General features: G+C 42.9%; 1 protein-coding gene across 1 annotated transcript in view; it reads right to left on the bottom strand.

The window, feature by feature from the left end:
- Positions 1-5,833: 5,833 nt before the first annotated feature.
- The window catches only part of PLD1 (phospholipase D1), a 149,419-nt gene continuing 141,916 nt past the window's right edge, over positions 5,834-13,336 (bottom strand). The window contains exon 26 of the mRNA XM_063131984.1: positions 5,834-13,200. Within this exon, the coding sequence (XP_062988054.1) occupies positions 12,976-13,200 (225 nt within the window). The 3' untranslated portion in view covers positions 5,834-12,975. The remainder of the gene's footprint in view (positions 13,201-13,336) is intronic.

The following is a 13,336-nucleotide window of genomic DNA, read 5'->3' as shown; positions in this document are numbered from 1 at the left end:
AGTGTGGAGGATATGTGGTGCTCCAGAGGTAATCAAAGGTTGTGTAGCTTTTACACATGAGAGTATCGGGGTGCTGCTCTGGCCTCTATACACAACAAAGACGGAACAGTTTCTTACATAACCCTTCTGGTTTAAGCAAGGCTGGACCAGATTTGACTGCTTGAAGCAAAAGTTACCTCTACTCCCCACCGTCCCGGAAGCCAACTGGACCAGCAGTTGAATCGTACTTCAACACTGGTGATGGGACAGCATCTTCCACCGCACCCAGGGACAGCAGACTAGCCGAGGGGGTGCAGGGCAGGGCAGGCCACGTTGCATGTGTAGTTCTGTCCTCCAATAGAGAGGAATGGCCAGCAGGTGGCCACTGCTGCCGCCCCCAACATCTGAAGCCTGAACTGGTTGCCTCACTCTGCCTAATGGTAGGGCCAATGCCGTGTTTAGGTTAGGTGTGCCTGTTTCTGCAGACAAAAGGAAGTTTATCTGCCTGTTAGATTTCTGCTTGGCCATGCCTGATGCCCGAACCTTTTACTGATGACTCTCCCGACCCCCAGGAAAGAGACTAAAGTGTCCCCACACCAGCATCTTATCCCATTGCTGAGTTTCTCTTCCCAAAACATTTGGACATGAATTTCTTCCACTGGTTCAAGGCTTTCCAGTCAGGGTATCCTCTCCACCTATCACCAAGCATTTCCTCAGGTTGATTAAATGCGTAAAGCTTCAACTGAAGCAAGATTTCCCAGCAGGGCCAGACAATACAGAAAGGCCATTAGCTGTGCTGTTGAGCAGCAGGCTAACCACTCTTGCGTTTCCTCTTGGGGCAGGCTGGTCTCTTGATAACAGAAATCTGGGGAAGCCTGATAACGTTATCGTGCTGCAATTTTAGTTCCTTTTTATTTCAAATGGTGTTTTTAATTATTTAGACCAGGTTCACCAAAGAAGGAATGTCTCATCTCCACATCTTGTTATGAACCATCATCCACTGCAGAACATTGCTTGACTTTGCATCATATATATGTATATGCATTTATATCTGCGTGCACACACACACACACACACACACACACACACACACACACACACACACACACACAAACAGAGAAACATACATACATTCTCTTTCTCTCTCTCTCTCTCCTTTTTATGGTGTTTTTTTTTAAAAAATAAATCCCCTAAATTAATTTCCATCCCAGCAGTGGCTTTAATGAGAACTCTGGCTGTAATCATTCCTGGCTAAATATTCCCCATGATCAATCAAAATGGTAGAACCAATTTTGTCCCCGTCACTTTTGATTTTTCCAATAAAAAATGAGTATTCTACTGCTGTACCATTGGGATTTGTGCTCAGAGAACCCATCACTCTGTTTGCCTCGGTGCCTTTTGAGGGATGGTACACAAAACGTGATGAGCTGACACCCAAGCTGTGGAGAAATGAATACAGATTGATTGTGTAGATGGGTGTGCACATATATGAGAGAGAGAGAGAGAGAGAGAGAGAGAGAGAGAGAGAGAGAGAGAGAGAGAGAGAGAGAGAGATGCTTGGAGACTATTAACTGAATGGGAGCTACTTCTGTGGAAAGAACCCCTAACAAAATGGGACCCCAAAACAGTGGAACAAGCAAAATATATTATCTCCATAGGCGTGCATAGCACATTTCATTAGGGTGTGCACCCAGGGATTTTTTTTATAAAGACAATCATTTATTGAATACTCAGTCATTAAGGACATTATTTTTATTCATTTATTCACTCATGCCCTACTCTGTGTTCAGCTTGCCTGACCGTGGGAGGGCCATTGCAGGTGTGTGTGTGTGTGTGTGTGCACGGGGTGGGGGTGGGATGAGAAGATTTTCTTCAAGCCCTAGCACTGATGGGGCTTTGTGGTGACACTGGCCTTTTCATTCCTGCTGCCAGGAGCAAAGAAACTCTCTCGGAGGCAGTGGTTCTTTGACGCAGCATTGGAGCAGCTGGAGGGAAGCCAGAGAGCCTGCACTCATGTCCTGCTCATGGGACATCAACAGCTGGCTGGCCACTGTGTGAACAGAATGCTGCTTTGATGGGCCCATGGTCTGATCCAGCAGGGCTCTTCTAATACCTGGTCAAGGTTTAAGAGATACAAAAGAAAATAAGCCTAACCCCTTGCGATTAAAAGCGGTGGAAAGACTGCTGATCGTTCCGCTGTCAATGGTCATATACAGGTAATTGCTTAAGGTGTCTTTAATATATTATGTACCAAAGCTGTCCTGTATACTTCAAGAACATCTGGACTATATAGTATTACATAAAACCATCAATTAAAAACAATAAACAATAAAACCAAACCAAATGTGTTTCGACCCAATATAGTCTTCCTCAGTGGTATACTAAAATTAACATACATATGAAGTACAGAAAATTGTTTTTGGATCGTTTTGGCCACTATTCTGTTGCTTTTTTAAAAACGGCTATAAAAAGCCTACTGGATTCAGGTTGTTTCTCAAGCTAGTGGCTTTTATGTATGCCCTCCTGTCCCACCTGATAAGGTGGTTTAGGACGGACAAAGAGCTATTTTATGCAACAGGTCTAGCACTGCTTGTGATAATTCAGTATGTTACTGGCTCTACTAGCAGCCTAAATAGTAACATACTCAAGGTTTAAGAGATAACACACTAGGGATGTTCTAATGAACCCCCACGTGTATTCAAAGAATGTGTCTCCTGGCCAAACATGTCCTACACTGATGCATTCCCTCCCACCCCAATCTTGTGCAAGGTTCCAAATCACGGTGTGTGTGTGTGTGTGTGTGTGTGTGTGTGTGTGGTGGTGGTGGTGGTGGTGGTGGAGGAGGAAAGCTGGCATGAGGCTCCCCTTCTGAATATGGTTCCTTCCAATGCATGGACATGTACCACCCAGAGAGCTTTGGCTATTGGATGGTATAGAAATGCAATAAACAAACAAGTAAAATGTGACTGTGGGGTTGTCCTCACTTTCTCCACAACCACAGTGGTTAACAGTATGACGCGAACAAGGGTTTAAATACAGGTGGAAAAATCTCTTTCAGATTGAGTTCCAAATTCTATTTTGCAGAAGCTCTGAGGGGCCCCATTCCAGGGGTGGTGCCCAAAACATATTTAAAAATATCAGCATATTGTAGCTGAATGCTGAGAGACTCAGGACAGACAAAAGGAAGAACTTCACACAGCACAGAGTTAAACTATGGAATTTGCTACCACAAAATATGGACAGCAACCAACTTGGAGAGCAGATTAGACACATTCATGGTGGATCAGGTTGTCAATGCTACTAGTCATGTTGGCTTTATATGACCTCCAGTATTGGTGGTCATGTTCTTCTGTATACCAATTCCTAGCGAACCCAAGTGAGAGGGTGCTATTGCCCTCATGGCCTGCTTGCGGTCTTGCCAAAGGTGTTGGGTTGGCCACTGTGGGAGCCAAATCCTGCACTCAATAGGCCTTTGGTCTGATCCAGCAGGATGTTTCTGATGGTCTGAACATCAAGGATGAACAAGCTATTAAAATACTCTGTTTCATATTTCCTTGTATAAGAAAGCATCCTTTGCAGTGAAATGCACTATATAACTTGCTTGTGTGGTTTGAAATATGGAGCACATGGAAGGCAATGCCTGAAAAAGGCTATTGCTGATGAAGTTCGCGGTGCCGATGTGCCCTAAAAGTTCTTTAACGAAAAACTCTTGACATCAGAAAGAATCAGCAGCATGTTAAGAATAATGCAGTCCTAAAACAAGATCTCAACTCAGTTCTTCTTTCATGGTGGTTTATTACCAACTCATCATGTGGTTAAAAGAGGAAACAGCTGTTGAAACGATGTGGTATTGACTGGGCAAATGTTGACTACTTTATGGCATCTAGACAGCTAGTATACTAGCTGGAGGCCTGTTTCAGGCGAGGTTTCTATAATGGGCTGCGAGTGGATCCTACTGTGCTATAGTTATCTTAGAGGCCATAATCATGTAAATCTGCACGAAGCAAGTGCATGGTTAATTGGGAGACAGAAGCCACAGCAGCTAAGGATTAAGGGTTGTCGAACAGCAGCCGCTTGCTTGAATTTCTTCTTCCTGTCTCTCAAATTTCTTGCTCCCTTTTTGTCATTTGCTGAATGTGTAACTGGTTTGCCAGCTACACACGGGCAAAAAAAAGAAGACATAGGGCTGCACAAAGATTGGTTTATGCTAATTTATCTGTATAGATGCAAATCCAGAAATAATTTCTATAATTTAAGTGGAAATACAATACATATCACTGTAGTGGGGAAAACTGTGACTGGTATGCCTGCTCCATCATCCTGACCAGGTATTAAGTGTTGATGGGCAACTTCAAAGCCCATCCTCTCCCCTTCTTATGGTTTCTTGTGGGTTTTTCTAATCTCCAAACTTGACTCAGACTGGACAGCCCTTCAAATAGAGGCTGTCCAGAAACCCATGGGGATGGACAACTGTAAGGTATTGGAAGTAGGGGGAGAAAGTGAAGCAGTTTCTGGTTTTTCAAAACATCTTTGGAAACATTTCAGCAACTTTGGGCTTCCTTTCTCCTGGAGGTCAGTGATAAATCTATGCCACTCTACCCCATTCTTTTATTAAAAATGAAAAGCACAGGATCAGTTGTAGACTCGATCGAGCTGTCTCCCAGTGTCTTCCTCATAAAGTGAACTGCAATAATAGCATTGTGTTGCTCTAACTCTTCAATTCCCTGGGTATAATTCTCAGGTGAGTTGGTTGCTCACCTCACACCCACTCTTCACCAGGAGCAGATCAGCTGCTAGCTAGAACTATAGAAATAAATAAAATAAGAGGAGCTTTTTAAAAATATATAATAAAAATCAAGGTTTTGTCTAAAGCTAGAAAATGCCCTGGCAACAATCAGCTTGAAAACATTAAGAGCTGCAGTATCTAAAGAAGTCTATCTTTACTTGGGACAACAGAAAGCCTTGTTGCACCTTTAAGGCCAACACACATATATATTTTTACAGTGTAAGCTTTCATAGACTAGAGTCCATTTCATGAGATGCACCTTTTTTCTCTTGCAAATAACCCACCTTATATGGTCCTCCTCTTCTCCATTTTATCTTCACAACAACCCTGTGAGGTGGGTTAAGTTGAGAGTCAGAGACTGGGCCAAAGCCACTAGGCCTTCTCTTGATGAAGGGTTTGCCCTGGGGTGGATTCAGAGAAGCGGCAGGTCATCTACATGTCACAGCCGCCATTGTGGGGCAAACCCCAGAAACTCCGCTGAAAAAAAGTCGGGCACTTACCCTGACTTTTATGGCTGCGGAGGCATGTCATAGCCAATGGCACACCCTGATTGGTTGCCATCAGCTGGGAAGGGAAAAGGGCAGACGTCTGGGAGCTCAGGAGAGCCCAGAATCCCTGTAAATAAATTTTAAAAATGGCAGGGGGGAGGGGAGGGGAGGGGAGAGAAACGCCCTGTTGCTCGTCTGCATTTTTGTTGTTGTTTATCTGTATCTGTAGAGAGCTTTGCCATCAGTTTGTACGAGGTGAGCTGTTCTCCTACATACATAGTAAAAATAAAGAGTCGTTCCTTCGCTTTCAGGGTTGGGGAAATTTCCCTATCACCATGCTTAGGGTCTTTGTATAAGCCTAGACCCTAATGCCTGCCCCTTTCCTTTGGCAGAATGCAGCATTTCTTGCTGGCTCTCTCTAATCTATTCCTCCATACCAAATCCATTTCGTGGCTAAACTCATATTTAAATAACCAATTCTTGGCTGTGCCTTTAGCAAGCAAGTGCTCGATTCAGTGTGAAAGGAGGCTAGGATTTTGAGCATCTAGGACTCTCAAAATAATGTCCTGTAACGCAAAGGTTTCTGACGCATTACATTTTAGTTATTTTTTCAGTTGATGAACATATACGTAAATCCCAGTTACAGAGGAAAGAAAGAAAATAATAAAAGCAGCCATTAGCAAGACTAGCAATATATAAATCAAAACACCCAAATGATATTTCTGAATCCTTCACAGAAGGCATATTCACAGTGTTCATATAGTTGCACAGATACATAAAATTCTTCTAACCCCTCTGTAGAAATAAAAATACAGGCTCCCTTTACCATCTAGTTAATCCAGATAATACTCCCATTTATGTGAAAGAGGCTTGACCAGCCAATTAAAAAGCTAAATTTGTTTTTCTCCCATTATCTCTGTGTCAAGGCTAGAGACAAATAAATTACAATTATTCTCAGCGTCTCCATCTATTTTAGGAAACGCAATGCTGAGAAAACAAAAGGGCCAAGTGACAACTGCAGGAAAACAAAGAAAACGGGGCCCTCCTCCTCCTTCTTAAAAGGTCAGAAGGAAAAGAAGCTCTGAATTCCATTAGTATGTGGCTTTCATTCTGATTCTGTGATGGTTGCAAGATTATTTCAATCAATACTGCCTTTTGTCCTTCAGCCTCATGGATTCCTGATTCAGCGGGCTTCAAAGTGTTATCAATTACAGCAGCAGTGTGGGCAATGAAGCTTTCATGGAGGTTCTCAAAGCCCGTGACATTAGCAGTAGGAGAAACATGGTGCCTTCCTGACCACACAATCACACTCCTGTATTTATTAATTAAACTATTTGTACCCTGCCTTACCAGCCACATATATGTGCTCCAATGTAGAAAACAATCAACAGTAAAAACAAGATCAATAAAACAATAATAAATGGCATAATACAAAAAGATACAAAACAGGGAAGGACAACAACAACAATCCAGGCCTAAACATAAACTAGAGGGAGAAGAAAACTTAAATTATGCCAAAAGCACACCGGAATAGCCTTGTTCTTATCTGGCATTTGAACACCAACAGGGAGTGGAGGTCAGATGAGCTTCTTAGGATACAGCTCCATAACCTGGGTGCCACAACCAAGAAGTCCCTATCCTGTGTGCTAACCCACCGAACTCAAAGTGGTGTTGAAGACTTGAGTGAGCAAGTAGGTTCACATGGAAGGAGATGGTCTATTAGATATACTGGCCTCAGACCATTTATTTTAGGTGTTCAAACATCATTACAAACATAAATATGTTCACGTCGCAGAAGGGTTGGCAGTGCACAAGAAAATACCCAGAACTGTACCTCTAGTTGACAACTTAAGAGTCAAGATTACGGATTCCCCCCCAAAAGTCCGCTATTTCTAACATGGCAGAAGTCAGACACAGCATTTTCTTTAACCATTTGCACCACTAATTTCAGTGCATGGGCAATAGTGAGTCTTGCAGGTCCAATACAAAAGTAAAAGCTATGCTGCCTTGTGAGCATCGTAAATAAGGAATTGTATGACACAATTGATCTTGCATCAGCTCCTTCTGTGACATGACAAGGACATACCAACATGGGGTTCATCACATCCAGATCAAGTACATTAGAGGTGGGAAGGAGGTAGATAGTTGGGCGATCTGCTGGAGGGAGGACCAGGAGTGGTCTGTGAGCACAGTTCCAGTATCAAAAAGCAATTCCTGGGCTGAGTACGTGCTCCAAAGTACCATGTTTCTTAATTCTAAAAGTATGCCTGGCCTCCTGCCACCATTTTGCACCCAGCTGAGATTGGGGGATCTCTGGATTCTAGTAAAGAACAAAGAAGATCTTGTAAGTCTGAGGTCTGGTGTAAATCTTATGAACCTACGAAGCTGCCTTGAACCATTGGTCTATCTACTCCAGCATTGTTGATTCTGACTGGCAGCAGCTCCCTCTGCTTTGCGGCAGATACCAGGGATTAAACCTGGGACCTTCTGCCTGCCAGCTGTGTGCTATACAACTGAGCTATGGCCCCTATCCAAGTCACATGATGTCTCTGCAGTTAGTATAGGTCCTCCAGTAACTGGCATGGTAGACTGGCAGAAACACGGGTAGGTTGGCCACATAAGAATCACCAAATAAGAGGTCAAAAGAGAATAGACATGCATAAAATTTGCACATACTAATTTATAGGCATAGATGCAAATTTAGAAGTAATTATCATTTAAATAAAAATACAGGATATCTCATAATGTGGAAGACAAAGTGACCTGTGTGCAGTGCTCGGTCTGCTGTCCAGGAACTGTTACTGGGCAATTTCAAGGCCCAGTTGTTCCTTCTGGTGGTTCTTTATACTGGACCTGAACTGGACAGCCTTTTAAATAGAAGATGCCTCCAATGTAGACAGTCTTCTAGAAGCCATTCAAATAGAGGGTTGTCCTCTGTAAAAGAGGACACTTGGCACCCTATTTCTTGTGACAAATTGGGACCATTGTCCCTTTACAGGTTTGGGGTCCTAGGGGTTGGATAAGGCTCCGTGGGAGTAAGCCAAAAGTCGAAGGATTCAAAGTCAGCGAAACAGTTAAACCGTCTCATCTTGATAGGCCACTTAAGCTGGAGTGATTTACCAAAGGACTAGACACACTTCAAGGTCAATAAACAGGCATGATTGATTGTGGGTGGTCAGCCACAAGAAGAGAGTTAGGTCAGGCACAGCAGCAGCTAAGCTGGGTAAACCAAACTGAACAGCTCCACAGCCAGGAATTTTGTAATGAACAGTCCACTAGGACAACGTGAAGCAACACACCTTTAGATCCAAGAAATCGAAAGTTTACAGAGTTATTTATGAATTAATTGTTAAGAAAATAAAATTTAATCACATTTCAATTTTGGCAGGTTTTGTAGTTGGGAACCACTGCGCACAATTTGGAAACATTCATTCATGCCTACAGGAAACATGGTAATATATCTAGAGCAGATAGCCATATAATGAGAGAAAGAACAGTTGTATGGAACAAGCTTGCTCTATAGGTTTACGGCTGCAAATTGGGTTTGATACCTGCTGTCTAGCTCGCCATATGTGCAGACCATCTAAATTCTTTCTGGGCTTGCAGTTCCTATAAAACGATCCAAAGGATCAGCCAAAACCACACCACCAACACAGAACCTGTAAGCATAGCTACAAATCATTCTCACAGAAAATAGCCACAAGCTAGAGCAGTAATGGCTAACTGTTTGGGCACGTGTGCTACAAGTGAAGTCCAAAGTATGGCTTAGGAGAGGAGCTGCCTCTCAGTGGAAAAGCACCTGTTTTGCATGCTGAAGGTCCTAGGTTTGATTTCTGGCATTTCCAGGTAGGGCTAGGAAAATAATCCTGCCTGAAGCCCTGAAGAGCTTCTGCCAGTCAACGTCAACAAGACTGGGCTAGATGGAGCCATGGTTTGACTCCAAATAAGGCAGCTTCCTATGCTCCTATAGTGTGAATGATACAGCACAGATAGAGCTCCCAATGATTCAGGGCGCTTTGCTTCTAGTCTACTCAGCCTGGGGAGCAGTCAGCAGTGCTGTGTGGTGTGGTAGTGGCTGGCAGAACTGCAGGCTGAGTCTATCTGCTCTTCTCCTGTCCTTGCTACCTGGGCCATTGCTCCCTCTTGCGTCACAGATTGACCAGCCAGGACCTAGAACAGTCTTCCCCAACTTGGTGCCCTCCAGATGTTTTGGACTACAACCCCGGTCATTCCTGACCACAGTCCATCCTGGCCACAGAAAGAATGTAAAAATTGACACTTCCCAAGAAACCGAAGGCTGACCAAGCAATGTACAGTACATTACATTACAGAGACACACAGTTGTCAATGTACCATACAATACAGAGACAAACAACTGTCAATGTACCGTGCTTCACACACATTAGCTGTGCAGGCAATCGCCTAAAAGGCTGCTGTGTATGAATTATTAAAAGATCAAAATACACGGCTGGATCATCAACTTCAAAGAATGCACGTGATTTCTGTCCACGCTACTAATTAGTAACATGAAATAACAGGCACTGTAGCAACATGCAACTAAGCTGGGCAGTTATCCTGCCCTTCAGGAACGTTAGTATTGTTTATTTATCAGTGTAAGTTAGGCACTGTTCCTTTGGTAAATCACTCCAGCTTCTCTACACAAAGGCATTTTATCCCACAGTTTTACTGGGGTTTTACTTCTGTATTCTTTGTGGGATTAAGATCGCTCCTTTTCATGACTTCCACAACTTTTTCCAGGGGAGTTCCTTTATCTGCAAGCTCTATAGGTTTTCATTGTACAGCCACTGGATGGCGCTGTATTATAGCACCACTTCCTCTTTTCACAGAGAAATTCAACTTGGCATATTTAAACATTTTATTATCCACAGTCTTAAAAAAAACACCCCAGGATAAAGGTCAGAATTCATGGGAGAGGCCCTAGGGCTTGACAGTGTAGTGTACAGGACCCACAAACCTCCATGAGTAACCAATCTCAGTCCCTATGTGGAGAAGCCCTTAGTTTCTTGAGCCTGCCAATAAGAAAATAGTGCTGGTAATGAAGCTGCGTCACCATCTCTGACTGGTAAAAGAAACCAGAATTTGACAGGGCTGTAATGAATATTACTGGCCAGACAGTTGAGCCTCATTTGGATAATAGAATTGTTTCCCACTGGCATAAACTGCAGCCTCCTTCAGGTATGCTTTTTCTGGCTCCCAAGTCACCTGTGCAACCCACTATGACTGACTTTGTCCCAGACACTCATCACATGGGGAATGAAGTGGGAAATCAGCACATTTATATAACAAGGTGCTTCAGTAAATAGGAGCGCTGCCTAAATTGAGTTATGGTGAATTATGGGACTGAAGGTGGAAATGCACGATGGATAACCAAGAAGTTTAAGGCCTGTTGCAAAGTTAGCATCGGGCACATAGCTTTTCTTTGTAATCATACTAACAGCCACATTTGAATGCACACCTTCAGTTGAAATTAATCAGGGCGCACATCCACTTAATCTTCCTATCATGATCATCATTATGGTGCTAGAATGGTTTCACGTAAGCTTGTCTCCCCAAGATAGGAGCAGTGGAGGAGGCATGATGCTTTTCTATGGAGCTGCTGCAACCTTGGGTGATGAGGATACCAAAGGAGAACAGATGGTCCCTGCTCAGCAAGTAAACAACACAACCTTGAAAGAAATGGAGAACGACTATAGATCTGAAACTCTATCTGCAGTTGGGGTTTGTTTTAGTGGGTCAAACTTTTGGTGGACTAAGGCTGTCTTTTTCTTAGCAGGTGTCATATTTCTGCACTTCCAGGAAATGTCAGTTTTAGGGTTCCATTAGGACTGTAAGTCCCAGATCTATGATCAGAGGTATCTTCTGAACAAAATGACGGCATTCCTCAGAGAGAAGAGCCAAACTGCTGTTTCTGCTTTGAAATGACAGGTCTTCATGTGTCCCTCATAATACTGAACTTAGTTGTGTTGGATTTTAGGAACATAGGAAGATACCTTCTATGGGGTCCATCCAGCCCATTATTACCTATTGTCACTGACAGCAGTTCTTTAGGGCAGGGCTGGGCAGGAATAATAATAATAATAATAATAATAATAATAATAATAATAATAATAATAATAATTCTTACCCGCCTCTCCATCCTGATTGAGGCAGGGAACAACAGAAAAAGTAGATCTCCAGATGTTCAGCTCCCAGAAGCCCCTGCCAGCATGGCCACTGGTCATGAATGCTGGAAGCGGAAGAGATCTACTTTCCATTGACCCTTGCTCTAGGGTTGCCTTCCTCAGCCTTGTGCCCCCCAGATGTGTTGCATGATAATGCCTTTCATGCACGGGCCGGGGTGATGGGAGCTGTAATCCAACACAGCTGGAGGGCACAGGTTGGAGAAGGCTGTCCTAGAGTCTTAGACAGCAGTCCTTCCCATCTCTTGCAACTGAATCCTTTTAATATTGAGATGCCAGGGATTGAACCTGTCCTGAATGCAAACTACTGTACCATGGTCTCCACTCTTTAATTTTACTTCTGTATACCTTTCATGCTATGTGGTATAATTTTTCTGCTATATGGTTTACATTCTTTGGGGAAAGCGGAACAAAAGAGAATTGGGTTTCTCCATAAACTCATCAAAACCTCAAGTATTTCTTAGTAAATTGTAACCTGTTTGGCTGTGGACACTCTAGACATGAGAAAAGGGATTTTCTTGGCAGTGAGGAAAAAACAAACTGTGCATCCTGGCCATCTATGTATAAAAACACATTTCAATGCTACCCAGTGCATAAAACTGGGGAAGCTAACAAGTAGTGAGTCTTCCAGAACTGTTTCAGAAGGTTTCAACACATATTGTTGTAACGGGCAACATGCAGGCACTCTAAGACTAGAAGTATTTCTTGTTCTAAATATGGCACTAAAGGGCTGAGAAGCTCTGTGCAAACTTTTACGATCTACTCAATAGATAGCGATCACAATCATGCCCAAAGTGGCGTCGTGCAGTGTTTCTCAGCGGTTGTTACACAATTTACAGAATACAAAAAGAAAGTAGTTAAGAAAAGAAGGAGCTCTAGCTAGATAACCTAGGATCAAAGATTTTAGCCAACGCAAATAGCCTACAAACCACTGTAGACACATCATCTCAATTGCAGCACATGCAAATTCACAGCGCATAGCTAAGTGTTCAGTGCATTGCTCTGAAAGTGGACACATGGATGCAAATTCACTTTGCCTGGTACAAGAGGTAATTCCTATAAGCTGTAGCCTTAGCTACTGTTGATGCCAATTTCCTGGCATAAAAGATAGATGCTGTAAATAGATGTATTTTCCCAGTTACTAATGGTAAAGAGTTTCTGATTTTTGTTTGAGACAGCCAGCCATATAGAGTAAGCACACATAGAATAACTGAAGTGTCTTGAAATATGATTTGTGGTCTTTTAGAGAAAGTGGCTTGCATTCTCTTAACTCCCTGGGTGCTTAAAGATAGTCCTCTTTAAAAAAAAAAAAAATCAATGAGCAGAGTATGTCAGTTATCAGTTGTTCCCAATATCCCCCCCATGCTACACTCTCTTTTTCTCTGAAATTCTTCCATCAAAAGGCACTTTTGGGTTGGTGCACACTTTTCTTATGGCAAAAAAGGTCCCATGCAACCACAATCCATTACATAGGTCTCCAAGGAGCCCGGTTTTTCTACAATCCATCACAAGGGGAATCTTGTTAAGTCCAAGTCTCCATAGGCACCATGGATTCTTTTGTTCCAACAGATGGAAGCAAATTCTCTTCATCCAAGAAGCGAAAGGGGAACTGGACTAGAAATCCATGGATCTTCTTGAGTTCTTCTGCTGCTTTAGCAGGATTCTCGCAAGCAAGCTTATGTTTGATGATGAAGTCCCGTAGCTGGGCTAAGTTATTTACTTCATCACTGGGAAGGCATCGGAAGACCTAGTTAAGGAGATGATAGAAGAAAAGGGTGTGAGGATAGAAGTTTTTGCAAGGGTGTATCTACACTAGAGACTCACCCACTTTAAATCTCTTGCCCACAAAGCTATGATGTTCTCATTTTTTCCTTTACTTCCTT

This window comes from Elgaria multicarinata, chromosome 8, assembly GCF_023053635.1.
Source record: "Elgaria multicarinata webbii isolate HBS135686 ecotype San Diego chromosome 8, rElgMul1.1.pri, whole genome shotgun sequence".
NCBI classification, from domain to species: Eukaryota; Metazoa; Chordata; class Lepidosauria; order Squamata; family Anguidae; genus Elgaria; species Elgaria multicarinata.
The sequence above is the reverse complement of the archived record's forward strand: the minus strand, read 5'-3'. Positions and strand labels throughout refer to the sequence as shown.